Below are 24,838 nucleotides of genomic sequence, written 5' to 3'. Positions count from 1 at the left end.
TTGTTGGGGAGCTCGAGTCGGTGGCATGTTGCCGCGTCCCCACTGTATCTGAGCGGATCCTCGCATGGCGTGGTTCTATCATCTCGGAGTGACCCCGACGAGCATGTCAGAGCTTCGAGACAAATCAGTTGTCCGCTGGAGACTACTGTGCGCCTGACCGTTGCTTGACTGCGCCCCACAACAACAATGATGCCGGTGAAGCATGTAGCAACACAATGCGAATCGTTCGCTGTCCATATCAACGTTCAATGGCGGATTGAACGACACACGGTAGCCAGGCCCGACCTTAGCCAGGTCTGATCTGACGACCAGACCATGTTTCACAGTCACCATGGAACAAAACGTTCCGTGCCTACCCATCATCGATGCATTGACGCGACAAAGGTTCCAGGCACGCGGCAAGATGCAGATGGTCTCTTGTCCATAGGCTCGACACTAGGAGGACCCAAGTTGTCTGCCGCGAAGGGAAAGCCAAAGCTTTCTCGAATGACCGCTCACGCGGTGGTCTAGGCCCAAACAAGGTCAGGCAAGTGGAGGATCTAAGATCCCATCTTTCGATGTGAAGATGCAGGCGATGGCAGGGCTATTCTTCACAGCAACCAGTCTTCGGAAGCAGCCCGACAGGGTCGCCGCTGCTGTTCTAGTCGTAAACTGTCAGTGCTTATACAGCTCAGCCGAAATTGAATAGACCGCCAGAGTGGCTGGAACAGCACTAAGCAGCACTATTCATTCGATCCGCCTCGAGCTTCGATGCCGACTACGTATGCACGTGCTTGAAAAAACGTGAAACACTACTCTGGGTCCCCCCTCATAGTGAATCCTCCTCGTCCTGTGCGGCCCAATCTGACAAGCCCCGAATCCCACATCTTGCACCTAGTCTGGAAGCCCGCCGGGGTTGATTCCCCAACTGAACACACTCCACAGCACTCGCAGGTTACACGTCGCGCGCGGTACTTTCGTTGTGCACACCAAGGCTCGGCAGCACGAAGAACCTTGTCAAACGGTCTCGCGGGTTCAAATGGATTCGATCGGTTGCTGATTGCCGACCGAAGACATTCTCGTTCCTTAGTGTCATCGTCCTGAAGAAATGGACGCCGATGAACAAGGACCCGGTCGGCAAAGCGAACGTTCGGGCAGGATACCAATTCATCTCCTCCTATCAACTCCCGAGACGGTCGCCCAACAGCAGCAGCAGCAGCAGCAGCAGCGACAGCAGCAGCCAGACTATTCCCGGCCGGCGGGCAGCAGCAGCAACAGCGGGGCGCCAGGACGTAAGGAGTCGTTCGCGGTGACGGGCGGGCCGCCAAGTGCGGATGGGTTCGCGTCTTCATCATCGCCGTGTTTCTCCCCGAGTGCATCTGCGTCGGGCCCGTTGCAGGCATCTGAAAATTCCTACGTGCGGGTGCAGCCCTCGGAGTATACTCCTCCTCTGCAGCCACAGCACGTGCCATTCTCGAGCTACCGCGTCGATGCAGCGGGCGCGAGTCCGCCGTGGTCGCCGTCCGATCCCATGACGAGGAAGCCTCGTGCCCCACGACCTTCTTACAGCGAGGAGCAGAAGTTCTTCATCATGTACGCGCGCATCATGCGAGACCTCAGCTGGCCGGAGATCGAAGACCGCTTCGCCGACACGTTTGGTCAGCGGTCCAAAGGTGGTTTGACGTCTGTCTACTATCGAGTCAGACGCGACTGGGGCCTTGCTGAAGTCCTCAAGAGTGGGCCAGGCACCTTCGCAGCCGACTGCAGAGAAGTCGAACTACGCGCGCGAAATTTCTCCAAGGAGTTCCTCGTCCAAATCGGCTACATTCCCGCAGGCTGAGACCACCTCACTGACCGACGCACCATTCCGATCATACCATCACACCGCCTCGCCATCTTCGACACCCACAGTGGAGACACGATCTCTTCGAGGCCGGATCTGTCCCAACAACGATGGACGCGCAGTCATGCTCAGTGGAGTCGGTGGAACATTCGGGACGGCCGGGCATTGGGAGGCACACGATTGTTTTACGGCCCTGGAGCAGCATATAATGGTGTATACAATAGCGTGGCTATGGCGGATCGAACGATATCATTAAGGCATGGCGGCTTGAATGGCCAGAAATACTCTTGAAAGAGGTGGAACCTTCCATCGTTGAAGGGCGAGAGAGTTACGTAAAAGGCAGTCATCGACCGCGTGGGGGCCAGATATTGCCGTCGCCAGTGTGCTGGATGCACGGCGCGTTCGGGTACAGCGAGGGAACACTCAGGAGGCTGGTGTCGACCATGATCGCTTCGCCTCGGCGCAGGCTCCAGCAAAACTTCTTCCCACACACATCATACTCGAACATTTCTCTTCGCGCCCTCACTCATGCAAGTTCTTTCTCTTCCTCTCCATTCAGATACCTCGCGAAGCTTTGCGGCGTCTGTTTGCGCCATGGGTTCATCTGACGCTCATACTCGTCGTCGCTGAATGCTCCAGTATCTTCGTCCCATTCCTCGTCATCGGCTGCACCGCGAGCACGATAGCCATGCTCCCCGCGGCCAAACTCATCGTCAGAGGCCATCTCGTCGTCCGGGTAATCAGCACCGTACCAGTCCTCGGCATTCTCATCATCTTCGTCGCTATTCCAGTCCTTGTCGCTGGGATCGTCTTCGAGATACGTCTCCCATACGTCTTGATCCTCGTCGGTGATCACCAGATAGCCGACGTTGGCCGTATCAATGCTGTCGTCCACCTGGACCGCCCCGTCAGCCACACTGGGTGCCAATACGTACGTGTCGTAAACATAATCGGCGTCCTCGTCCATGTCGGTATCGCCGTGTTGATCTACAGCTTTGACTTCCTGTCTCGCCGTACTCTGCTTGTGCAACTCGCGACTACGAGTGCCCGAGAGTTTCGGCAAAGCAGTGACTTTGGGCTTGTTCTCGCTAGCAACGATTTGCTCTGCGAAGGCATGAAGTTCGTTAGCCAGACCTTGGTCCTTTCGATCAAAGCCAGCCTCGGTCGATCTGCTATTATTGATCACAGCTGCGCGCCGACCTGGTCGTTTCAGTGGTGCTTCAGGAGCTGCTGCGACGTCTTCCACATTGCTAGAGCGAGTGTCCGGATGGTGTAGAGCCCGCGTACTTCTTTTGCTGTCCCTCTCGATGAATGTGGCCACTCCATCTTCCCGTGTCTTCCGCTTCTTCGCGCCGGTCTCTCTCGGACGATGCTGCGTCAAGTGAAACGTACGTCGCTCCTTCGCGACTCTTGCACTTTCGCCGTTGGTGCCTCCATGTGATATTGCTCCGGCCTCCTCCCCTTGACCCATTCCAACATCCTGTCCAAGCTGATCATCCCGCTGCTTCACCGTTCCATCGAGTCCTGGCTGATCGGTGGTATTCCTTTGCCGCACATACTGAATGCCCACCGCGTCATTCAGTCGTCTCTTGCCGGGTCGCTCCAGCAACAAAGCATCCGGAGCTTGGTCTCCTCTCTTCCTCTTAATGCAGACAACGGATGGGCCAGACATCGTGGATGATGATGCTTGATGCAAACAGCTTGCGAGTGCAGTCGATGTCGAAGGATGATCAGATGCAAGAAACAAGGTACCAAGGTGTATGGGAGCTAGAGGTGATTTGTCCAACGGTAGCGGTGGCGAATCGAGCTTGTATTCGCGCGATCTTGAAGCGTAGGTGTCGTTGACCTCCACAGTCGTTCAGTGTATCTAGAACGACAGTATGTACACTGGGATAGCAATGGACTATTAAGATTAGCCTTCATGGAAGACGCAGGTCGCGGAGCCTCAAAGTATAAACGCGAAGACAAGGAGGAACTACGTCACTGCTTATACCTCATCGTCCGTTGCACTAGAATCTACGAGATGCTCGATACGTCGCTTTAGCACCAACCTGCTTTCCACCCCACCAGTCGGACATCGATATACGCGATCAACATGCCATCCCTGAATGGCCTGATCACAACCTTCAACTGCGGCCGGCAAGAAGTTCAAGTCGACTATTTCGCATCATCCCTGTATACAAGTCTCAAGTCCGGCTCCCTTCCTCCCGACCTCATTGTCCTCGCGCTCCAAGAAATCTCTCCGATCGGATTCAGCTTCATCGGAGGTTCCTTCATCGCGCCCTACTTTTCCCGCCTCGGCGAAGCTGTACTCCTCGCGACAGCCTGGGCGTTTTCGAAAGATGTGGTGTACGAGCATGTGGTCACACGAAATGCGGGCATGACGGGGATTATGGTATTCGCGAGGAAGGAGATGAAGGAGCGAATAAGAGGCATGAAAGAGGCAGGGACGGGAGTTGGATTCTGGGAGATGGGTAATAAAGGCGCGGTGGGCGTGAGGCTGGACTTGGAAGAGACGGCCATGACATTTGTGGCGGCACATTTGGCGCCGGCGGAGGATGCGTGCGAGAGGAGGAACAAGGATTGGAAGACTATATGTGAGAACCTGGTATTCGAGGATGGGGCCAAAAGCTTTCAGCCAAAGAGGTCGATAGCTGGCGACACATCAGAGAGCGAACCTCTGCTGGCGGAGGACAGGACAACTGGGCTAGGAAGAAACGGACCACATGGTATCTTTGGTCCTGAGCCGTCACACATCTTTTTCGCCGGTGACCTCAACTACCGTACATCCGACACACCACCCGACGAAAAGGACCATGAGAGCTGGCCGCAACCGATGGCCTCAGAATCCGACCCATCACATTTCAACCAACTCCTCTCAAAAGATCAATTGACCCGCGAGCTAAACAACGGTCGAACGTTGCATCACCTCGCCGAAGCAAACATCTCATTCCCTCCCACTTACAAGTACTCTACCCGCGCACAACAACTCGCCCGAGACAACGCACGGCAGTATACATCAGCCTCACAAGCGAATAAAGAACCGGGTCCGACGATCAATCTGGAGGGCCGACAAGAACAGGTCTGGCTCTGGGCAAAGCATAGAGTACCGAGCTGGTGCGATCGCATATTGTATCTGTCGGACGCACAGCCGCAAGTGCATTGGTATACCGCGCTGCCGGTGCAGCCCACGAGCGATCACCGGCCAGTCTCGCTGTCGTTCTCGATTCCACTGAAAGCACCAAGCGCAGTAAGGCCTCCGTTCGAGATTGTTGACGGATGGAAGGAACGACGTGCGAATGCGAGGAGATTGGAAATTTTGGTGGGAATTGGAGCGTATCTGAGCTTGACTGGACAAGGCCAGGCGCTGCTTGCTGGGAGTCTGGTGGGCATAGTGGGAGCATATTTCTTGCTGCATTCTCTGCTATGAATGTGCAAAGACTCTCTTGTTGATGATTCCTGCTGCGAAGGTGTGTTTGCAGACTGGGTATGCAACACCACAAAACTATACAAGCACAGCCATCCATCATCAGCTTCGTGCATCAATTCATGCCACCTCCCTCCCAAAATCAAGCCCCTTATACCTTCAGATATCCACCCAATCAATTCAGGATCGCCGTCGTGTAGCAAAGGCTCTACAAGAACGCCTCCGATCCGCTCTCCAAAACACCATGCGCCTTATCTACAAAAAACCCTTCGTCAAGCTGCTTTTCCTCATGGGCACTTCAATCTTCACATCTCCGCTGAAGGGCACGGGTGTCTGAGAACTCGCTCTTCGACTGCCATTGCCTGCATCACTGAGAGCTGCCAGCGTGCCACTCCGTCTCACACTTTCTCGGTCCGCGCGGGACACGGCGCCCATACGTTCCAGTTCGCGCTCGAGGCGGAGATTCTTCTCTCGTTCTTCGCGCAGCTCGCGTTCAGCGCGCTTTGACGCCAGTTGGGCGGTGGAGTCGCTGGCTTGGAGCTCGTCAATGGTTTGGAGAAGACGCTCGATCTTGTCGCGGGACTTGTTGAGGTCTTCATTGAGAAGCTTGGAGGCCTTTTCGCGGCGCTCGAGTTGAGATTGGAGATCTTTGACTGTTCGGTCGACGTTTCGAACGCTGCGAGCTTCGGTGCTGCGAGTGGTCTCTAGTGTCTCGAGAGATGACTCGAGCTATGAAGAAGGTCAGTGAATGTTCGTGCAATGTAATACTCGATTTCTCATACCTCCTGGATTCTGCCGTGCAAGAAACGGACATCTTGGCTGCCGCTGGAGTAGCCCTTGGTCTCAAGATCGATGCACTTGAGTTGGAGATCCTTGAGACTCTTCTCGAGCGCTGCCTTGGACTTGTGCAGCTGTACGCTTGTCTCACGCTCGTTGGCGATATCACGCTGGACCTCTTGTGCGAGCACTTCCGCGCGGCGCATCTTGCCGACTGCAGCAGCGGCGACGTCCTCTTGATGGGCAAGCTTCGTCTTGAGCTCCAGGACCTCCTTGTCTGACAAAGCAGCAGAACGCTTCGCGGGCGTGCCAGTCTGGGACAGATCATCGAGGCGGCTCGCAGCTTCTGCAAGTCGTGACTCCAGACCCTTCTTCTCCTTCACGAGCATGTCGCGCTCAGCGGCCACGTCGTCGATGTTAGTGCGAAGACCGCGGACCTGGCCGAGCAGTTCAACAACCTTGCTCTGAGCGTCATTGTGGGCATTGACCGCCTCATCTCGAGAGTCCGACAAGCCTTGCAGAGCAATTTCCAACCGAGACTTCTCCTTCGCCCAGGTAGAGCTGTTCAGCACTTCATCGTCCCATTTATTTCGCAGCTCCTCCAGCTCATCACGAAGACGGCCGTTCTCACCACGAGCATGGATGACGTTGTCACGCTCAATCTCAAGCTCATTCGTGAGCGTGGCCAATTCTCCCTGATACTTCTTCCGCGTTTGCTCCATCGAAGACTCCTTGTCTTCGAGGTCCATCGCTCGCTGGGATCGGTAGTCTTCCAACTCATTCTGAAGACGCTTCTTGGCCTGCAGCGCACTCTGCAGATCCGTAGAGATGTCCTCCAACCTCTCTTCATACTGTTGAGTCTGACGCTGAAGATCCTCGACAAGATTGTCCATCTGCTTCCTCTCAGACATGATGCTGGCGCATGTATCTTCTGCTTCCTTCGCCTGTGATTTGGCGAATTGCTCAGCTCGGGTGGCCTTAAGCACAGCAATTTCTGCTTGCTCGAGCTTCTCAAAGTACTCATCTGCTCTTGCCTTGTACAAGTTCATGCTGCCAGTGAGGTCTTCGCTGCGGGAAGTCTCTGCATCAAGACGAACCTGCATATCGGAGAACTCTTGCAATAGCTGCGAGTGGTTGGCAGCCTCCTGTTCGCGTTCGTATGCGAGCTCTGCAAGCTCTGACTTCACATCTCGGAGGTCGATCTCGACAGAAGCCTTGTGCTGCTTAATTTCGTCGAAGGAAGTCTTGGCTTCCGCCAGCTCCGAGATGGCGGCATTGTGCGAAGTTAACAGAGATCGACGAGACTGCTCCTGAGAGTTGATCAAGTCGTAGAGCTCTTCGTGACTCTTGGTCTGGACCTCCTTCAGAGACAGCTGCCCACTGCGAATGCTCTGTTCCAGTACTGAAACCTTCTTCGCCGAGTCGTCGAGCATGTCGTGTAGACGGAAGTTTTCTCGCTCAAGCTTCTGGACGCGTCTGACCGAAGGACTATCGTCCTGCCAATTGCTCCCGGGAGTGCGCTCGACCTTGGCCTGCAAGTGACGGTTCTGCATCTCCGACATTTGAAGCTGGTTCTGCAGCAGCTCAACTTCCGCGGCGAGATCCATGCGGTTGTTGTATGTTACGGTGTCGACTGTACGGTCTGAACGTGTTGAGTCGTTGCTTGCCTTACTTAGATGGCGCTGATTCGTGGGCGTACCATTGGCATCGACGGCTGCAGGCGAGAAGGTCTTACGGCTCTCCCATTCACGGCGAATGTTGTTTGGCGAAGATCTGGCATTAACTTGGTTCGCATTCATCTCCTCAAGCAGAGCGCGCTTCGAATTCTGATGGCGATTATCATTTTCCTGGAGCTCCTCATGGTACTGTGTTCGAGAGTGCTCCAGCTGAGCTTCGGCACGAGAAAAGCGATCTGTAGCAAGGCGCAAGGCTTGTTCGGAAGCCTCGAGCTTTTTCGCGAGGTCAACGGTCTGGCGTACATCGGGTTTGGCGCCGTCCAGGTTTGATGGCAGACGTCCATGCTCTGGGTCGAAGACTTTTTGGAGCAGTCTGAGATTGTCGTGGGCTTCGTTGAGCTCGATGTGTACAGTGTCGAGGGAAGTCTGCACGGCGCGAGTGTTCTGCTGGGCCTGTGTCCGCAATTGTCTCTCGGTCTCCAGTTTGCGATTCGCTTCAGCTAGTTGTAATGAAGCAGTCGAAGATTGCGTCTCGGCATTGCGGGCGGTCTTGTGCTCGCGATCCACTTCGTGATTGAGATCTTCGAGGTTCAGGGCCAGCTTCTCCTTTTGCTTTTCGAGGGAGTTGATGGTCAGCTGAGCATCGTTCAATTGCCGCTGCAGATTCTTGGCCATCTCATCAGACTTGAGCTTCTCTGCCTGTAGCTGAGAAACGCGGCCGCGTTGTGTGTCGCTGGCTTTGGAGGTGGACCGAGCAATGTCAAGATTTTTCTGCTGGACTTTGTTCAACAGCGCCCGGTTGTCGTTCTCGGAGGCGGTCAAGCGGCCCTTGATTGTGACCAACTCGCGTTCAAGACGCTGCTTCTCCTGATCGTGGTGCAGCTTGAAGTTGTCGGAGTCAGAGATGAATCGCTTGAGTCGCTGGACCTCGCTAGCGAGCTGCGAACGCTCGGCGTCTAGTTGTTCGACGAGCTGTGTCTTCTCGTCCAGGTCTTTGCGAACTCCAGCATATCGCTCACTTGCTTGACGGTTTAGGTTCTGCTCGACAGCGGCTTCAGCCTCGATCTTGGCCTCCTGCAATTCAATGAACTTTTTACGCAGCGATTGCAACTCAGCCTGGTACTCCTTACGCTCCTTCTCAGCAGCCTCACGAGACGCGGTCGCTCTTCTTGTCAGATCAGACTGAGCGTACATTTCCTTCTCCACAGTGACCTTGGAGTCATTGAGCGAATCCAGTTCACGCTTCAAGGCGTCATACTCCGCCGCCGCGATGCGTTTCACATCGTCCCGAGACTGGCGCTCCCTGCTGAGATCTGTCTGTGTCTGGAACAGTTCCCCCTTGATGTCGTGGATCTGGGCCTCGAGAATCTTCGCCTGTTCATTAGAGGAGGTCTGCTCTTCCAATGCCCGCTTCGCGTCGGCCGCTTCGCGCTTAAGTTGGATGTGCTGAGTCTTCATTGCTTCCATCTCAGCGAGAACGTCCCGCAGGCGAGTCTGTACACTGCCGTGTTGAGTGGTCAAGCTATGTTTCTCATCCTCAAAGCGCTTGCGATCATCCTGAAACCTCTCCAGATCAGTCCTCATGATGGCCAATTCGCTGTCTTTGCGCTTGATCAGATCCTCGAAGCTGGTGGAAGTCGCAGAGAGGTCGGTCATTTCTTGTCGTATAGATCTGTTCTCGTCCAAAAGGTCGCGTATCTGCTTCTTTGAGCCTGACAGATCCTTTGTCGCAGCTGCAAGCTTGATGTCCAGATCTTGGTCGGTCTGGAGAACTTTGGCTTCCAAGTCTTGGATCTTCCGCTCCTTCAAGCTGAGCTGACTCTGGAGCATGCGGATATCCTGCTGAAGGGCGTCCTCCTGCTCGCTGCGCATAGATCTCTTGTTCTCAACCTCCGCAAGGTTCGCGTCGAGCTCGGTGATCCGATCGCTGAGATTCTTCTTTTCCTGCTCCAAGTTTTCGATGATCTGTGTTGCTTGTTCAAGCTGCGATCGCGTTTGCTCGGCTTGCCCTTCGGCCATTTTGCGAGCCGCCATTAGCTCATCGATCTGCTCCTCGAGGCCATCTTGATCGTCGAGTGCGCCTTGTAGCTTGTCAGTCAGCTCTGCTTCGCGATCTTGGAGTCGGCGGAAGATTTCTTCCTTGTCAAGCGCCAACGCTCGTTCGCTCTCGAGCACATGCTGAATCTTCTGTATTTCCGTCTCCGCACGACGACGATCCTCCTCGACTTTTGCACGCTGCGACTCTTCGAGCGCCATTTGTTCTTGAAGCTTTGTGATCTCCTCCTCGCGCTTCTTGACTTCATTAGACTGCCTTGTAGCACCCAGAAGAGGGCGCATGCGAGCGAACAGCTGCCACCATGGGTTGGCTTGCATCTGGAGGTAGACCTGAAGGTTGCGCTGGATGACACGAGTGGCCTCGGCGCGGTATTGCTGTTTTCTGAAGATCCGACGCTGGACGAACATCCTAGCGAGTGCTTGGAACCTAACCACGATCTCTCGGATGAGGGAGTCGCGCTTCTCTTCCAGTTCAGCCAGCACACCAGCACGGAAGAAGACCTTGGTAAGGCCCACTCGATACCAGCTGCGATCCATATTGAGCTTCTCCAGCATGATTTTGGAGTATGCTTGGCCTTCGACATAGCCTTTGGGCATGTTCTGGCACAAGACCTCATATCGCGCACGAAATTCTGCGAAAGGGAGTCGGTTGGGAAAGCCAGTCCTCGCGATTCGAATACCTTCGAGTACACCATTGCACCGCAGCTGATCCAACACGAGCGGAGAACTGAATTGTTTCGGCTTCTTCTTGTGGTTAGGCAGAATGCAACGCACGAAATGCGGATGCGTTGAGTGCAGCTGGTTCATCAGAGTCGACAGTTGCTCTTTGTGTCTTTGCGCGACAGTTCGGAAAAGTCCTCTCTTCACACGGCTGCGGGTCGCGCCCTCGACATCATCGGTTTCAGCGCAGTCGGCGAACAAGTTTGCAACGTGAGCATTGGTCGAGCTGGCAAGCAGGCGCGTGACATTGTCGTTCAGTGGATCTTTGTTTTTCTCCAGCCATCCTTCCGTTGAGTATTCGACCTCAGCCGCATAATGAGTGAGCATGAAACCCTGGTTGAGCAGCGATCGTTTATATTTGGGCGTCTTGCGGTCCCAGAGCGAGTGCAGCTTCTCAGTGAAGGACTTGTCTGTCGCTTTCGGCATGACGGAATCCTCGTCCAAGCATGAAAAGATACCGATGGGGTTTGGGAGCTCAATGAGGTCAATCGTCGGCTGCAGATCGCGGCCAAAGTCGATGAATTTCCACTCGATCTGCTCTCTCGCGTATTCTTCCTGCTCAAGCACGAACATGTGGTGGTTGAAGAACTGCTGCAGCTTCTCGTTGGTGTAGTTGATGCAAAGCTGCTCGAAGCTGTTCTCCTCGAAGATCTCAAATCCCGCGATATCCAGGACGCCAATGAAAGACGTATCATCAGCGTACGCACCGGATGAGGTGCGGTCAAGCTGCCGATTGATGCGATCCACCAGATTTCCAAAGCCACGCTCGTAGATGCCCTTGGCCAGAGCATCAATGGAAAGGCGCACTTGCTCGGGTGTTTGAACCTTTTCAACCCACTCGTGGCCAGCTTTGACACGAGGATGAAGCAGAGCCTTGACAAATGCCTCCGCGTTGATACCAAGCAGCTTGCAAGTTCGCTGTACAGGATCCGCTGCTTCAGGCGATAGTGCTGCCTGGTCCGCCCGCGAACTCTCTTTCATGACTGCAATGTTGCCCAGATGCAGCACTCCGGCGATCGTTTGAAGCACATCTGTCTGCTCACTATCTGAAAAGTTCATGACATGGAACGCCTCCAAAAGGGACTTCCACTCGCCTTCGTCTGACACTCCAGATATCGTATCGTTGCCGTGCTTGGTGTATTCGAAATCCTCGGCCTCTTTGTCTCCAAGCATGAAGTCTCGGCGCATGGCGTGGCTTGCTCCTCGCAGAAGCTGATAGAATACGTGGTAATTCCGCTCATGTGAGTTCAGATGCACCACTCGACTCTTCTCCAACAGATACCAATCGATATAAGCCCCAGCAATTTGCCCGGTCCTGGTGAATTCTATTCGGATGAACTTTCCGAACCGAGAAGAGTTGTTGTTGCGTACAGTCTGCGCGTTGCCAAATGCTTCGAGAATGGGATTGGCTCGTAAGATCTGCTCGGACAGATTCGAGAGCTGGCGCCCGCTGGACTTGACACGGGGAGTGTCCGATGTCGCCACAGAGGCCAGAAATTGGATGACCTTCTTCGTGTTCTCGGTCTTTCCAGCACCGGATTCTCCAGTGACCAGGATGGACTGATTCGTGCCTTCGTCGATCAAATTCCGAAATGCTTCGTCGGCCATGGCGAAAATGTGCGGTTTCGTGTCCTCCCGACTCCGACCTTTGTACATGTTGATGTAGTCTCTTCCGTATATCGGTAGAGGAGTGTACGGATTCACGGTAACCAAGAAGAGGCCCGAGTAGGTGTAGATGAGATCGGCCTGATAACGTTGCTGGAGGTTGTGCACGACGCTGGCCTCGTTGAGATGTGTTAGCTCTGCCATATCGTCCGCCTTGTCGAACTTGGCCGGATTGACCTTGTCCACGCTGTCTGCCGGTACATCGCGTTGACTGCCGTTGTCACATTGCACCTTGATCATATCGCCTTCCAACTCATCCACTACCCATCCTCGAACAAATGCTGTTTCCGGGTCTCGTAGCCAAACATATCTCTTGCCCGAGAAATCATTCTCGCCTTCAATACCACGCACGCGTTCAGCCGCGCCGTCCAGGTCTTCGTTCTTAATAAACTGCGGTGCAAATGTGCCAGCTGAGGCATTCCTTTCCGATCCAGCACGTAGTCGTCGTGAGTCAGTCCGGCTGAGTCCTGAGAATTTGATATCCGTCAAAGAATGATTTCGCGAATGACCACCGTCGCCGGTCGGACTGAGTGGCATTTGTATGCTGGATTTGGATCGTGCGTGGCCGGGCGGTGGTCCAGGAGAGGGCGTATCAGCGTCTCGTCCACCAAACGGACTATTCCTCCACCTCGGACCGCTCTGTGATTGCGCGCTCATATTGTCCGGAATTGCACGCTCGTCCCGTGGTATCGTGCGCGTGTTCTCGTACGCGCTTGTAATCGTCTACTCAGCCATCAGTGTTGATCGTGTCCAGGTCCGGGAAGGAAATCGAGAAAAACGACGCAACTTCCAGCTCGGCCGTGCGTATATGTATGTACAAGAGTCGTGGGAGCACGCGTAGACTTCGTCACCCGTGAATCGGTGTCACATAGTATGGTACAACGACGTTGGCTCTTCAATCGTCTCTCCGCGGTAAACAAACAGTCCGGGCCGGGCCGCTGCCGGGTTGCTTAGGTCTGCGGCGTTCTGCGGAAGTCACTCCGCAAGTCTTGGCCAGGAAGGAACCTCGAGTTGCTTCATCAAAGTGTTCTTGGTCCTTCATCATCCGACCACCCTGCAACACATAAGGGATCCTCCTCGTTGTCGTCCCCTGCTGTCACATGCACTGCCACTGCATTGCGTTCACAGCACTGCGGGGTCATTGCACGAGCACGAGCACGTAAGACTCAGAAAGGCTGGACCGCGATTCACGCGCGGAATACAACGACACCTTTCCTTGTCCTACAACCTTCCAGGATCGTCGCTGCGCCAGCCCGATACTTCCGAGAGCGGTTCTGTCACTGGGATCATTCGTGGCTGCGCAGATTTGGATTCGGACGCGCGTGGTCAAATATGAACATAGTCCGCGACGGACATTTCTTTTGTGACTGCCACATGTCCTCCTAATAAAATGACGCCTCAGCAAGCAGCCGCCTCTTACGGCGCTGGCGGACATCCGCCTTCCACCTCGAACACTTCTTTGCCTACGCATTACCCTCAACGAGACTACAACCCTTTTCACGCGCAGACAAGCGCCAACGGTACGCCCTCTGCCACGTCGCAAGGTCAACAAATGGCTTTCGGGCAGAACGCTGCGCTGCCCGGCTTTGACATGTCAATCTTGCAAGGCATCACGCCCGACCAGCTCGCTCTCATCGCTCGATTGATTCAGACGGGTACACTGCCGCTACCACCAGGCGCGCCGGGCAGTCAGGTGTCAAATACTGCCACTCCACCCGGCCTTGCCCCTCCCACGCAGCCTGCGGTCGTCTCGAACGATGCCATCGACCGCGAAGATGGTGAGGTAGACGAGGGCGAAGTAAGCGATCACCAGCCTCGCGACTTTCTCAGTACTCCGCCGAAAGGTCCACGTCAGAACAGAAGCCCTACAATCTTGGAGAAGAAAGCTCGAGGTGTTTTGGCTAATCTGGAGAGTCAATCTAGCTCGCGTCGCGGGTCCAGTCAGAAAACGAACCTCGCCGCTCCTCCGAACGCCCCCCGAGGGCCTTCTGGACTCGCCAATGGCCAGTCGAATACACGTGCACCCAACGGTATGGGCGGCAGCGCGCCTATAGCACAACTCAACACGCGACAGCCATCACCTCCGAGTAAACGCGACACGTTGAAAGAGTTCGTATTGGAAATGCATAGAGCAGGATATGGATTTGAGCAGATAGCAAAAGAGGTCGGGAATACACCTGCTTTGCGCCGGCTTTATGGAAACCTCCAATTGGCAGTGCCTAGTGCGGATAATGCGCCGGCAGCACGGGCAAATGGCTCGGTGTCGCCTTTCGGAAGTGAGCAGCGACCTTCAACTGCAGCGAAGCGACCTGTCTCAAAACCTGCACCGGCCGACCGCTCTGCGTATCTCGCCAAGCTTCAAGCGGCGAAGAACAAGAAATCGGAGTCAATGGCTTCCACGCCTATCAATCAGGCTGCGGATTCTGTTTTGCAAGTTGCATCTTCGGCGCAGCCCATTCTGCCAGTAGAGGAGACTCGTGTCGAGCCACAGCTTCCTCGGGCGGCGCCACCAAAGAAGACGATCAAGACCGAGCTTGTTCGTCAACGTCTTGAGGCATTGAACGCGGCGCGAGCAAAGCAAAATGTTCAAGTGTCAATGAGCGACCCTGTACCGGCAACACCCTCCTTCCAACAAGCGGAACTGGGTCAACGATCGGCATGCAATGGCAGCACAATCATAGTCAATGCGCAAGACAATGGCACCTCGCTGGATTCTTCCGGCACAGGTGATCAGCCGTCTGCTGCGCATGGTGCACAAGAGTCACATTCTGAGCCGGCAATGCAGCCGATTCCGACACCTGCATCTCCTTCTATCAGCCGCGGATTTGGTCTTCCAGGTTTGTTCACAACTCGAGCTTCTGCGACGCCAACATTCTCAACCTTTGCCAAAGACCGCACCCAGACGCCCGAGGTACCACGCACCAAGTCCAACCAATCTCCAATCGTGCCATTGGTAATGTCAACCATTCAGCGACCCCAGCAAATTGCCAGTCTCGCAGCTCCGAGTCGACAGAGTAGTGCGACGCAGCAACCTTTCGGGCAACCCAATCATCTGGCCGAAAGTTTCATCATTGAAGCAAGCAGCGACGAAGAAGATGACCGCGAGGACGATGAAGCGCCATCTGGTACGTCATTGAAAACAACCACGAAGCAGTCACCTCCAGGAAATCTGAGAGACTTCCCTCCCAAGTACAGTGTTCTGGGGCCAGCCAGCGCATCGACACCCGGCACACCCGGGTTGGACTTGAAGCGCAAGTTGGAGGAAGTCGAGGAGATGAAGCGTAAGATCGCGCGTCTTGAGACCCGTAAGACGAAGTCCAAGTCAAACGCGCAAGCCGCCAAAGCGGTGGAAGGCGATTCTTCCGCGTCCAGCATGCCAGAGTCGGGCTCGGTCACTCCCGCCAATGCAGTGCAGTCGAACCCCCAGGCCAAGCCACTTATCGCAACTCCCGCGAACAAGATGAGGGCTGCTGAGCAGGAAAAGGAATCTTTGAAACGTCGTTTGTTAGAACTGCAGGCTCAAGGTGTGGATATCCCACCAGCTACTCGCGCACCTGCACAAACGCTTCCACCGGCGGTCGAACATCAGGAACCAACCACGGAACAAAATGAGTCAGAGATGGACGAGGACGATTTCTATAATGAAGAGCCATCCGACACCGCAGCCGACACTCTACCCGACTCGACACAGTCTCGGGACGTAACTATGACAAACGCGACTGAGAACGCAAGCAACGAGCCAGAACACTCATCGAGCACCGAGAGCATTGAAGGTGGTGAGCTTGGCACTGCAAGTCTGCTCGCGCCAGGCTTCGAGCAAGCCGCCATGTCCACGCGGCTGGAGGAGTCGAGCACCACCTTCTCTGCACGAGCAAACGTCGACGCCCAAGACCCAGACCCACCCGATGACGATGAAGATGAAGATATGGACGACGTCTATGAGCCGCAGCCAGGTCCTGTCCCGTCATCCATTGTCGATGTGAACCCATCCGAATCTGGGAGTGCAGATGACGCTGGGGCTCCAATTCCCGCCGAAGAAGTTGATCCCTCCAATGTGTCACCGAATGACGCCGACGATGATACCGACGACAATGGCGACGACTATGAGCCTAGCCAGAACATCGAGACGGCAGATGAGGTAGCCGCACCATCGCCCGCATCAACGGACGCTATGAGTGAGTCGGCTTCAATGAGTGAGTCGGAGGAGTCGACCTCTGGAGAGCAGTCCACTGCTCAGTCCCCGGATGTTGATCTGGTCGCCGATCTTCAGCCCGACCCGGATGTGACTAATCCCGCCACGGACCGTACAGGAATTCGCGTGGTTGACGATGGTCTCGCGCCTGAACTCCAGCCTGCCTCGGAGCAGCACGTTGTTGTACATCAGCAACCGCAGGCTGAATCAGGTTTCTACAAGCCATACACCAGCCCGCTGTCCCGCTTCAAGGACTTTCGTTTCCATCCCTCGTTCCTTGAGGCCGTCTCCGGACACAAAAGCTTAACGTACTCCCACAGAATCGACCCTAACAAACAGCTCTGTCCGTACGAAGTGGGCGGTCGCTGCAACGATAAGAGCTGCGGCTTCCAGCACTTCAAAACAAGTGAGTAAGACCGACGTGTGTCACATTGAATCACAGCTGACGTATATATTCAGTGGATCTATCCGGTGAGTATTATGCACGAACTGGCTCTCCAAGCTAGGCACGGTAGCACTCACTCCCTCGGCGACTCGATGACGATTTGGTCAATCTTCTTATCCTACTCCACCATTACACTTCGTCCTATCCCTTCACGCAATATTGGTCCAGTACGCAGCATACTGACCAGGGACTCTGGCTAACCCACAGACAACGACTTGTTACGAATCTTGGGCACGGAGCGCATGCCGGCCAGCGATCCCGAGAGTCAGCAGCGATGGCGGACTGGTCTTCATGCGCTCATCAAAGAGTTGCGCATCACTCACAAGACTCAAGACGTTGATGTGATTGCACAGCGCATCGCAGACTTCCGTCGAGAATTTATTGGCGATCCGACCAAGACTCTGCTGCTCAAAGACACCTGAGGCGTGATCCACTCTGCCGAGCAAGCAAGCTTGGCTTGTCTGTTGGCTTTGTGCTTGGCTTTTACATCATCGTGACCCTTCTTGTCTCTTCTGTTACCAACACCGACATGATACAGCGCATCGCGAGAAGCATATTTGGGGAGTAAAAGCAGCGCAGAAAGAACAGAGAGGATGAGCTTGGCGAGCTATTCTTCCGGGCAAGTTGAAGGGAAGGAGGCATGTCCGGAGGACATGTTGTGGAGCGCCCGCGGTTGGGGCCACTCCACGCAGTAGCAGATGCTCACACGCGTCGAGCTTCTCTGGCCGCGACGATAGAATGGCTTCACATCAGCACGTTCAGGGGAGCTTCATGGTGATGAAAGCGCAATTCATATCTTGGCAGAGACTATGCATAGTAGATCAGCGTCGCTCTTCTTGTACACGCAGTAGCAAGCTGTAGAATACAAACATCTTGGCACTCCAACGTATGCTATTCGTACGTGTACTTACCATGTTTGCTAACTTCTCTGCACGCTCATCTAGCATAACTCGACATGTCTTGCCAACTTACCTGTACGGCTGGAAGCATGCCTCGCTAATTTATCTGCACGAGTACTGAGCATGTCCACTGAGTTACTTGCACGAGGTCACCTTTGCAAAGTGTCCCACGAATTTCGTGCCATATGAAAGAAACCGTGCCGGAACATTCGGGACGACTCTGCACTAGTTTGTATGTCGGTGGCAATTGCTCAAGTCAGTCAGTGAGCTGCATGGTCTTGATGTTCAGTCTTCTTATACATATATCGTCGCAGATCGCATCAAATCCGCAGCCGTTCATTCACTTCAACAATCCCGGCCGATCTTCCCCACCCTCGGCCCGCACTCCGCCCATTGGGAACTCATCGTCCGTGCGCCTCACCACCGCGAAGGATGACTCGACCTCTAGACCTCTAGTCCTCTTTCTAGCCACCCTTCCTTCATATATCAACCAACCAGAGCAGCTCCCGAGGTCATCACAATCGGGTTATATAATATGCATCATCGCGATCCGGGCACCGCGACTGCCTTTCAAGAATTTCCGCAGCTGGTCGGCGACTGAAGCTTCACCACCTTCACCTTCTTTCGAATAACGTTCCACGTGCGACTGACATCGATGTCCAAACGGCTGCATTGAGACAAGGCGATTGCAGAACATTCTTATTTGCTGAGAGGAGCGAGAGACATCCACTACGAGCTTCCCGTCGTTAAGCTTGAAGGTTTGCACGTGCTCGCACTGCCAGATTTTCATCACTTCAGCCGCTTTGAACAGACTTGATTGATCAGAAGCCTGCAGGCTTCAAAAGATTTGCAAGCTTCATCTATCACGCTTCCACCAACAACAACACCGACCAAGCCTTTCTCGATTGCAATGGCGCCTTCCAACTCCCCGACCGATGTGGACCTGAGCCAGTTCCAAGAGCGTCGCCAATCTGGACGTCACCTGGGGACCATCAAAGCGAAGCCAATGTACGCTGAAGCTGCAGCTTTTGATGCCGCATTCAAAAAGTCAGGGCAGACGGAGGACGCTGAGAGTGCAGGCAATGGCGCAGAGAGCCTGGAGCGCAGCTCAGCAGGGCACGAGAGAGAGGAAGACGAGACCTCGCTGTCTAGAAGGCGATCAGCGATTAAGCAGGTCACTGCGACCACTGTATCGTCTGGCAATAACATTTCGGCGAAGAAGCAGAGCTTTTTACACCCAAATCCAACCTCACCGGCAAGTATCACGAAGTCAATATCACTTCCAAAAACACCAGTGGCTGCTCCGAAACGTCCGTGCAAGCGGATACCCTCGTCGGCGAAGACAACGGCCGGCGCAAACAATGCCAAAGACTGGCGGTCCGCTCCTCAAGCCTCGACCTTGCCGGTCGATGAGGCTTCTCCATCTTCGCCAGAGTCAAACATCATCGTCTCCCAAGGAAGGCAATTGACTGCACGTATGGCCTCCGAGGCACCCAGCGAAGAAGAGATTCCGGATGCGAAAGTCTCGAAACCAGAATTCTCGGCTACCGATCACCCACAGCAGATGCAGCTGCCAGTGGTGGACATGGTCGAGTCGAACATGCGGATGGATGCAGATGACAGTCCGGCGTCAGCTGTTTCTTCTGCTTCGAGTCAGCTGTCCGATCCCCCATCTGACCTCGAAGAGACGTATCAGGCTTCATTAAACTTGACACAAACCACGATGTCTACTTCAGCTCACAATGAAGACATGGATTTGGCGACAAAAAAGCCAGTAGACGATACCCAAGCTTTAGGTCAAGCCAGCGTAGCGCAGTCGAAGAAATCAGAATCTTCGCACATAGTCAAGACTCGATCCGGTCGAGCGTCGAAGAAAGCAAATCGATACGGCACTCTCGGCGAGATGACTACTGCGCTGGAAGCGCCTGACACCACAGTTGAAAGTTCAACCGATGCACCTGTCCCTCGAACTGGCAAGACCCGAAAGCGTAAAACCACTGTCAATGACATAGGTGCAGAAGATTCTCTGCCACCGACAAAGAGATCTGCACGAGGCTCGATACCAAACGAAGGCTCAGTTGTGGACAAGCTCGTAGTCAAGCTGAGCATTCCCAGCTGGATCAAAGCTAACTCAAGTGATGGACTCGAAGACGAATACACAGCCGAAGCGGACGAGGAAGTCGAGCAAGATGGATCAAATGCATCGGAGAATGAAGAAGTGGTGGGCAAGAAGGCGAGCATCGCCGCTACGAAGAGGAAGCTCCTAGGGAAGCAGTCCGCAGTCAAAAACGAGACTGTGTCGAAGCCGAAATCCGCACCGACGGCCTCTGCAATCAAGAAGAAAGCCACTCCAAAAAGAATTCGTACCAAGAAGCCAGCCACTCCGATGAAAACTCCTACGGAGAAGGCTTCTTCGAGACAGAGTGCCGCTTTGATGCTTACACCCGCAGCCCAGACTGCTCTCCCGAATGCTCCAGGAGGACTGCTTACACCTCCTGGCACGCTGCCGTCCACTCAGGACATCTCCGAATCCTCCATCGACCCTCAAGCACTTCTTCTCTCCCAAAAGCTCACCTACCGCGAGCCAGTGCCCTCGAAGCCTCTCCCTCAAGGCACGCCGGAAGTGTGGGCGGACAGCCGACAAGCTCTCTGCGAGACTGTGCCATACTTCAAGATGCCGCAGAGCGGGTGCCACCAGAACGATCACCACGTCTATTCTTTCCTGTACGATGGTGGAAGCCGCTGTCGAGAGTACATGGACACGGACGTCATCATTGGGGGTGCAGGTGGAGGGATGGTGACAGATAAATCCACTGGCCGATTGGTCGCGAAGTCAGATCATAGTGTGAATGAGTCCCAGGTTCAGGCTGTGCTAAACGACATCAAGCACGAGAATCCACTGATCATCATCTGTGGAAACAAGAGCGACGGCGCGATCTGCCAGATGCCTCACCGATACAATGTCCTTGGGTGGTTCAAGCCAATTGCGGTGTGGGCTGAGAAGACGATGGGCAAAGGCAACAGTGTCTTTACCACGATCAAGTACCGCTTTGAGCGCCTTGATTCAACCCAGAAGGTCTGGCATGCGCCTGAACAAGCCCTGCTCACGGAGGAGGAGCGTCTAGCCGGTACTATCGATCTGGTCAAAGGCACCTGCACGCACTGCAACCGCGAGTATCCGATGATATATCTCACGGGCTGGATGTGTCTCACCGCAGGTTGCGCGCTCTTCTGGCAGCTTCCGACTGGTGAACAAGCTCCATACGGCAATCTGCCCTACAACCCAGCCTTTCTTCTCCATCGAAGCCCATGGCAGGTCGAAGAAGCGCCCTACAGCGTCAAGCCGCCCGCGCTTGATGTTGGTCATGTCATCGGCGACAATCTGACTGCTATCAATACACGCGGTGTTTGTTGCCCTGAATGTGGCCGGTGCAGTCATCGCCGTCTCTTCAAGGGCTGGCAATGCGACAATCCAGCCTGCACCTACACCAATTTTCCGAACCACATCCCCGTCACTCCACTAATGCTGCATCAACCGTGGGAGAACGTTGGCGATGGGCCAGCTCTCGCTCGTAACAAGTACAGTGGCGGAGCTGATGTGTCTGTCACTTACCTACACGGGTTCAAGGTGTACAGGTACACCATTCCTGGCATCAAGGGCGCATTCATCCACGCTGTGTCTAACAAGAAGATCAACAGCTTGCCTGGAGGTTCAGATGAAATGTTTGCCGCCATGCAGCGGACCCAAGATCCGGAAATGGATCTGCATCTGCAGCGTCGGCGATTCGGCGTCGAGAAGATGAGCGGTGGCACAGATGCTACAGTGAAGAAGCAGCCGAAGAGTCGTGTCAAGAACCAAGCCACCACCTACAAACCAACACTCCAGCCTGCAGGCGAGACGAGATCTGCATCACCATCGGAAAGCAAACAGTCGCTGAAAGAAGACTCAATGTCGCCTATGCGGCCCTTGCCGACGGCAGAAGAACTTCTACAAGAGCTGAAAGACTTCGAGGTGCGGAAGAACAGTGCGAATGGCTCTCAGAACATTGTGCCGATCATTTCAGACATGGTTGCCAGTCTCGCAACAGAGCGAAGCTCTTTGGAACAACTACTCTCAGGGTCGATTGGAGCACCAGATCTTACGCGCGAGAATGCAACGGTGGCCATCGTAGAAGCAAATGATATTGAACTCCCTGACGAGTGTCCAGAGGACACAGAAGAGCCGCAGGATGCGATATTGGACGACGACGACCAGGACGAGGAGAAACCAGCCAAGAAGGCCGACAAGCTGGAAATCGGTGACTACATGACGGCATTTTCCATGAACTATGGTATGCCGTACAAGTTCATCGCGGGTGGCGCCTGCCTTCCATTCACAGACTCGCCCTGGCCCGTCCGCGCTGCTCGCGCCAACCTCAACTGGGCCTCGCAAACCCTTCTCGACCCTACCGACCACGAAGATATGAACGAGCTCCTCATATTCGCCTATATGGAAGGTCAGAAGATCGACTACCACGACGATGGTGAATCCGGCCTTGGCCCTCGCATTGCCACTCTCTCACTCGGTGGTAAGGCGAGAATGAACCTCCGCATGAAGCAGAAGCACCACCTCGGCTGTTCCAAGCAAGGCCTCTTCACTGAGGACCGCCCTGTGCCTGGCGGAGCTGGCACTACGATCGATGGCGTCAAAGTGAGTTCAGAAGAACTCTTCGATCGCCGACTCGCCGCCTGGGAAGAACTCCAGCCCCTGCGCACAACCGACAAAGCAGCTTACAAGCGGCGTCGCGCTGAAATTGTTAAGGAACTCGGACTCCGTTACCCCAAGCGCCCGAACTTCGCCAAGGATATGGTTAACATCACGCTGAACCATGGCGATATTGTGCTCATGGAAGGGTACGAGATTCAGCAGTACCTCGAGCACACCGTCGTGGCCGATCAGTGTTTGCGGTTCGCCCTGACTTGCCGCACAATTCGCCCGGAGCATTTGAAGCCGGAGGAGATGCCGAGCTATGTGGTTGAGCCTGATGATCTGTCAATGAGCTCGTTGAAGAAGATGGTTGAGCTGGAGGCTGAGAAGGGCAAGGGGAAGGACGTGGTGATGGAGGGATTGAGGGAAGGATGCGTTGATAGGGTGGTATGTGTTGACTGATCGTTTGTTTTCTTGCATCTAGGAACCTCGATCTGGCATTGATGCTGAGGTGAGATTTGGAGAGCATGAAATCGAGCGGCGAGCAATCGCGCTGGGCCACGAGGCTTCGATACGGGTGTTTTTGCGAGCGAGTGTCAATAGATTAGCTGAGAGCAGGGACGTACAATAATGGCGGTGCAAAACAAAAATCATCTGATGTCTTTCGCTCTCACATCTCGTATATGAGCTCCACTAAGCTCGAACTTCATCTACTCAGCGAAGGACAAGAGACATTCGTCTACCGGCATGTACAGATCAACAATGCACAGCATGCTGCTGCACATCCGTCTCGACCTCTCCCTTCGCCACATCAGGTTCCCACCATACAAAGACGCACGCATGACTTTAGTCACACTCCCCACTCGAAGAAGAGGAACTGTCAAACAAAGTCAATCCAAGACCCGTGTGCCCGGTTCGATTCTTCCGAGATCAAGCTTCGGACAAAGGAAGTGGTGATAGGCAGCTGAGAGGAAAAGAGGGATTTGTGAGAGCTGAAGTAGACATATGCATGTATGTCTCAGTGGGCCCCTGCAGCCTTGTGTGAGGGTGTGAGAGTTTGAGACTTGGGTGTCTCGGAGAGTTTTTGTCACTCGCCCGATGCAATTTGAGGCATTTGGAATGTTGGAGGGTATGAGAGAATGGCGGGTCGCGAGCTGTGGGCGAGGTATTTCGGACAGTCAACGAGCACATTGAATAGCAAGAGCTGGACGAGGTATTTTAGAGACTTGAAGATCTTCTCTGGTGGGTGCGTCTACGAGGAGGCCACCCAGGCGACCACGATCCATATGCGGTCCATTTGCGGGTCGAGTGCATTGTGAAAATAGAGTGATGACTGCATATCTGGCGTCTGGGGGTGTGAGACGTTGTGCAGGTTGATAGACAGACGCCACGATATCTCGAAAGAGTGTGATGGTCATGCAGTCGGCTCGATGTCAGCTGGGGGCGTTCTGGTTCGGGATGAGTATGGCTGATGTCCGGAGGGAGGGATTCGATGCCTGCCCTGCCCTCTTGAGCTTGAACGAGCGGATTTGCCATTGATGCGGTTGAGAATGTAAGTAGCCCTGGGAGTGCATATACCTGCGGACCAGGTTGAGATGGATTGAAGTTGTCCTTGGGACATCCTGGCTTGGATCTCGCGGCCCACGGAACATTGATTCAAGGTTGATTAGACTTTACACGGAGCCCTTGAATTCCCCGGGTCGGCCTCGCCCGACCGGCGATCGAACCTTGCTCCGCTCCACGTTCCCTCTGTCCACAAGCGCAGATGACCTCTTCTTTCTCTCACGACCACACCCTCTCACCAACACCATCGATCAAGGTCATTGTTCATCACCACCTTCACGTGCCGATTCGTTATCAGCAGTACACCCACAGAGCCGAGACACACCGCCCGAGGATGTGGCGGGAACAATGATGATGAGCCGTACACAGTGATCTTCCACTTGCGCTACTGCACCTCACAAGCTACTGGCGCCTGTCGCGGGGATTCACGTCCTTTCACGATTCGCGAATTGGAACGCCGACTCTGCGATCGTGCAAGGCGGCGACCGTGATGATGAAATGGAGCTTCGCGTCGTCGTCGAGACCGCGCGAACTGCTGCATGCATTTGGGTCTTCCCTGCAGGTACTGCGTGGAATGGCGAATTGCTCGATGCGGCGGCTTGGTTGTTCTTCTGCTTCGAGTCATTCATTGGGGAGGTAGGCATTATGCTGACGCAGGATTGTCTACTTTGAGACTGTATGGCTCCTCTAGGTATGGATCATTACAGCCTTGGGCCGAGCTGACTTGGGCCCAACCACCGCCACCTCCAGGTCTGCTTATCGTCAACCACTATCTGGGCAAACCTGAAATGCCTCCATTCCCAAGGCGTTGATGGGTGCGTACTATCCAAGTCACGGAGGCCACTGAAACTAGCCCCGTCCAGTCATCGACTCATCACCTGCAGTCGCCTTGTTCGGGGCTGACTCCACA

General features: G+C 54.5%; 6 protein-coding genes across 6 annotated transcripts; 4 read left to right on the top strand and 2 right to left on the bottom strand.

The window, feature by feature from the left end:
• Positions 1-925: 925 nt before the first annotated feature.
• On the top strand, positions 926-1,819 carry MYCGRDRAFT_108534 (uncharacterized protein; the record flags this gene model as incomplete). Its single annotated transcript, XM_003854457.1, has 1 exon — positions 926-1,819. The coding sequence occupies one exon, from the start codon at positions 1,088-1,090 to the stop codon at positions 1,817-1,819; it is 732 nt and encodes a 243-aa protein (XP_003854505.1).
• A 529-nt stretch (positions 1,820-2,348) lies between these two features.
• Positions 2,349-3,672, bottom strand: MYCGRDRAFT_108533 (uncharacterized protein; the record flags this gene model as incomplete). Its single annotated transcript, XM_003853707.1, has 2 exons — positions 2,349-2,739; positions 3,382-3,672. 2 exons carry the CDS (start codon positions 3,492-3,494, stop codon positions 2,349-2,351), a joined length of 504 nt encoding a protein of 167 aa, XP_003853755.1.
• Positions 3,673-3,917: 245 nt separating this feature from the next.
• Positions 3,918-5,252, top strand: MYCGRDRAFT_37732 (uncharacterized protein; the record flags this gene model as incomplete). The annotated part of the gene is made up of 1 exon (XM_003854458.1): positions 3,918-5,252. One exon carries the CDS (start codon positions 3,918-3,920, stop codon positions 5,250-5,252), a length of 1,335 nt encoding a protein of 444 aa, XP_003854506.1.
• Positions 5,253-8,658: 3,406 nt separating this feature from the next.
• MYCGRDRAFT_99481 (uncharacterized protein) lies at positions 8,659-12,382 on the bottom strand (the record flags this gene model as incomplete). The annotated part of the gene is made up of 2 exons (XM_003853706.1): positions 8,659-8,720; positions 10,243-12,382. The coding sequence occupies 2 exons, from the start codon at positions 12,380-12,382 to the stop codon at positions 8,659-8,661; spliced, it is 2,202 nt and encodes a 733-aa protein (XP_003853754.1).
• Positions 12,383-16,630: 4,248 nt separating this feature from the next.
• MYCGRDRAFT_103657 (uncharacterized protein) lies at positions 16,631-17,524 on the top strand (the record flags this gene model as incomplete). Its single annotated transcript, XM_003854459.1, has 3 exons — positions 16,631-16,740; positions 16,794-16,805; positions 16,987-17,524. Coding segments are annotated over 3 exons (228 nt in total).
• Positions 17,525-18,588: 1,064 nt separating this feature from the next.
• On the top strand, positions 18,589-22,827 carry MYCGRDRAFT_91559 (uncharacterized protein; the record flags this gene model as incomplete). The annotated part of the gene is made up of 1 exon (XM_003854460.1): positions 18,589-22,827. The coding sequence occupies one exon, from the start codon at positions 18,589-18,591 to the stop codon at positions 22,825-22,827; it is 4,239 nt and encodes a 1,412-aa protein (XP_003854508.1).
• Positions 22,828-24,838: the final 2,011 nt, after the last annotated feature.

The sequence above is a fragment of the Zymoseptoria tritici genome, chromosome 3 (genome assembly GCF_000219625.1).
Source record: "Zymoseptoria tritici IPO323 chromosome 3, whole genome shotgun sequence".
In the NCBI taxonomy this organism is placed as follows: domain Eukaryota; kingdom Fungi; phylum Ascomycota; class Dothideomycetes; order Mycosphaerellales; family Mycosphaerellaceae; genus Zymoseptoria; species Zymoseptoria tritici.
The sequence above is the reverse complement of the archived record's forward strand: the minus strand, read 5'-3'. Positions and strand labels throughout refer to the sequence as shown.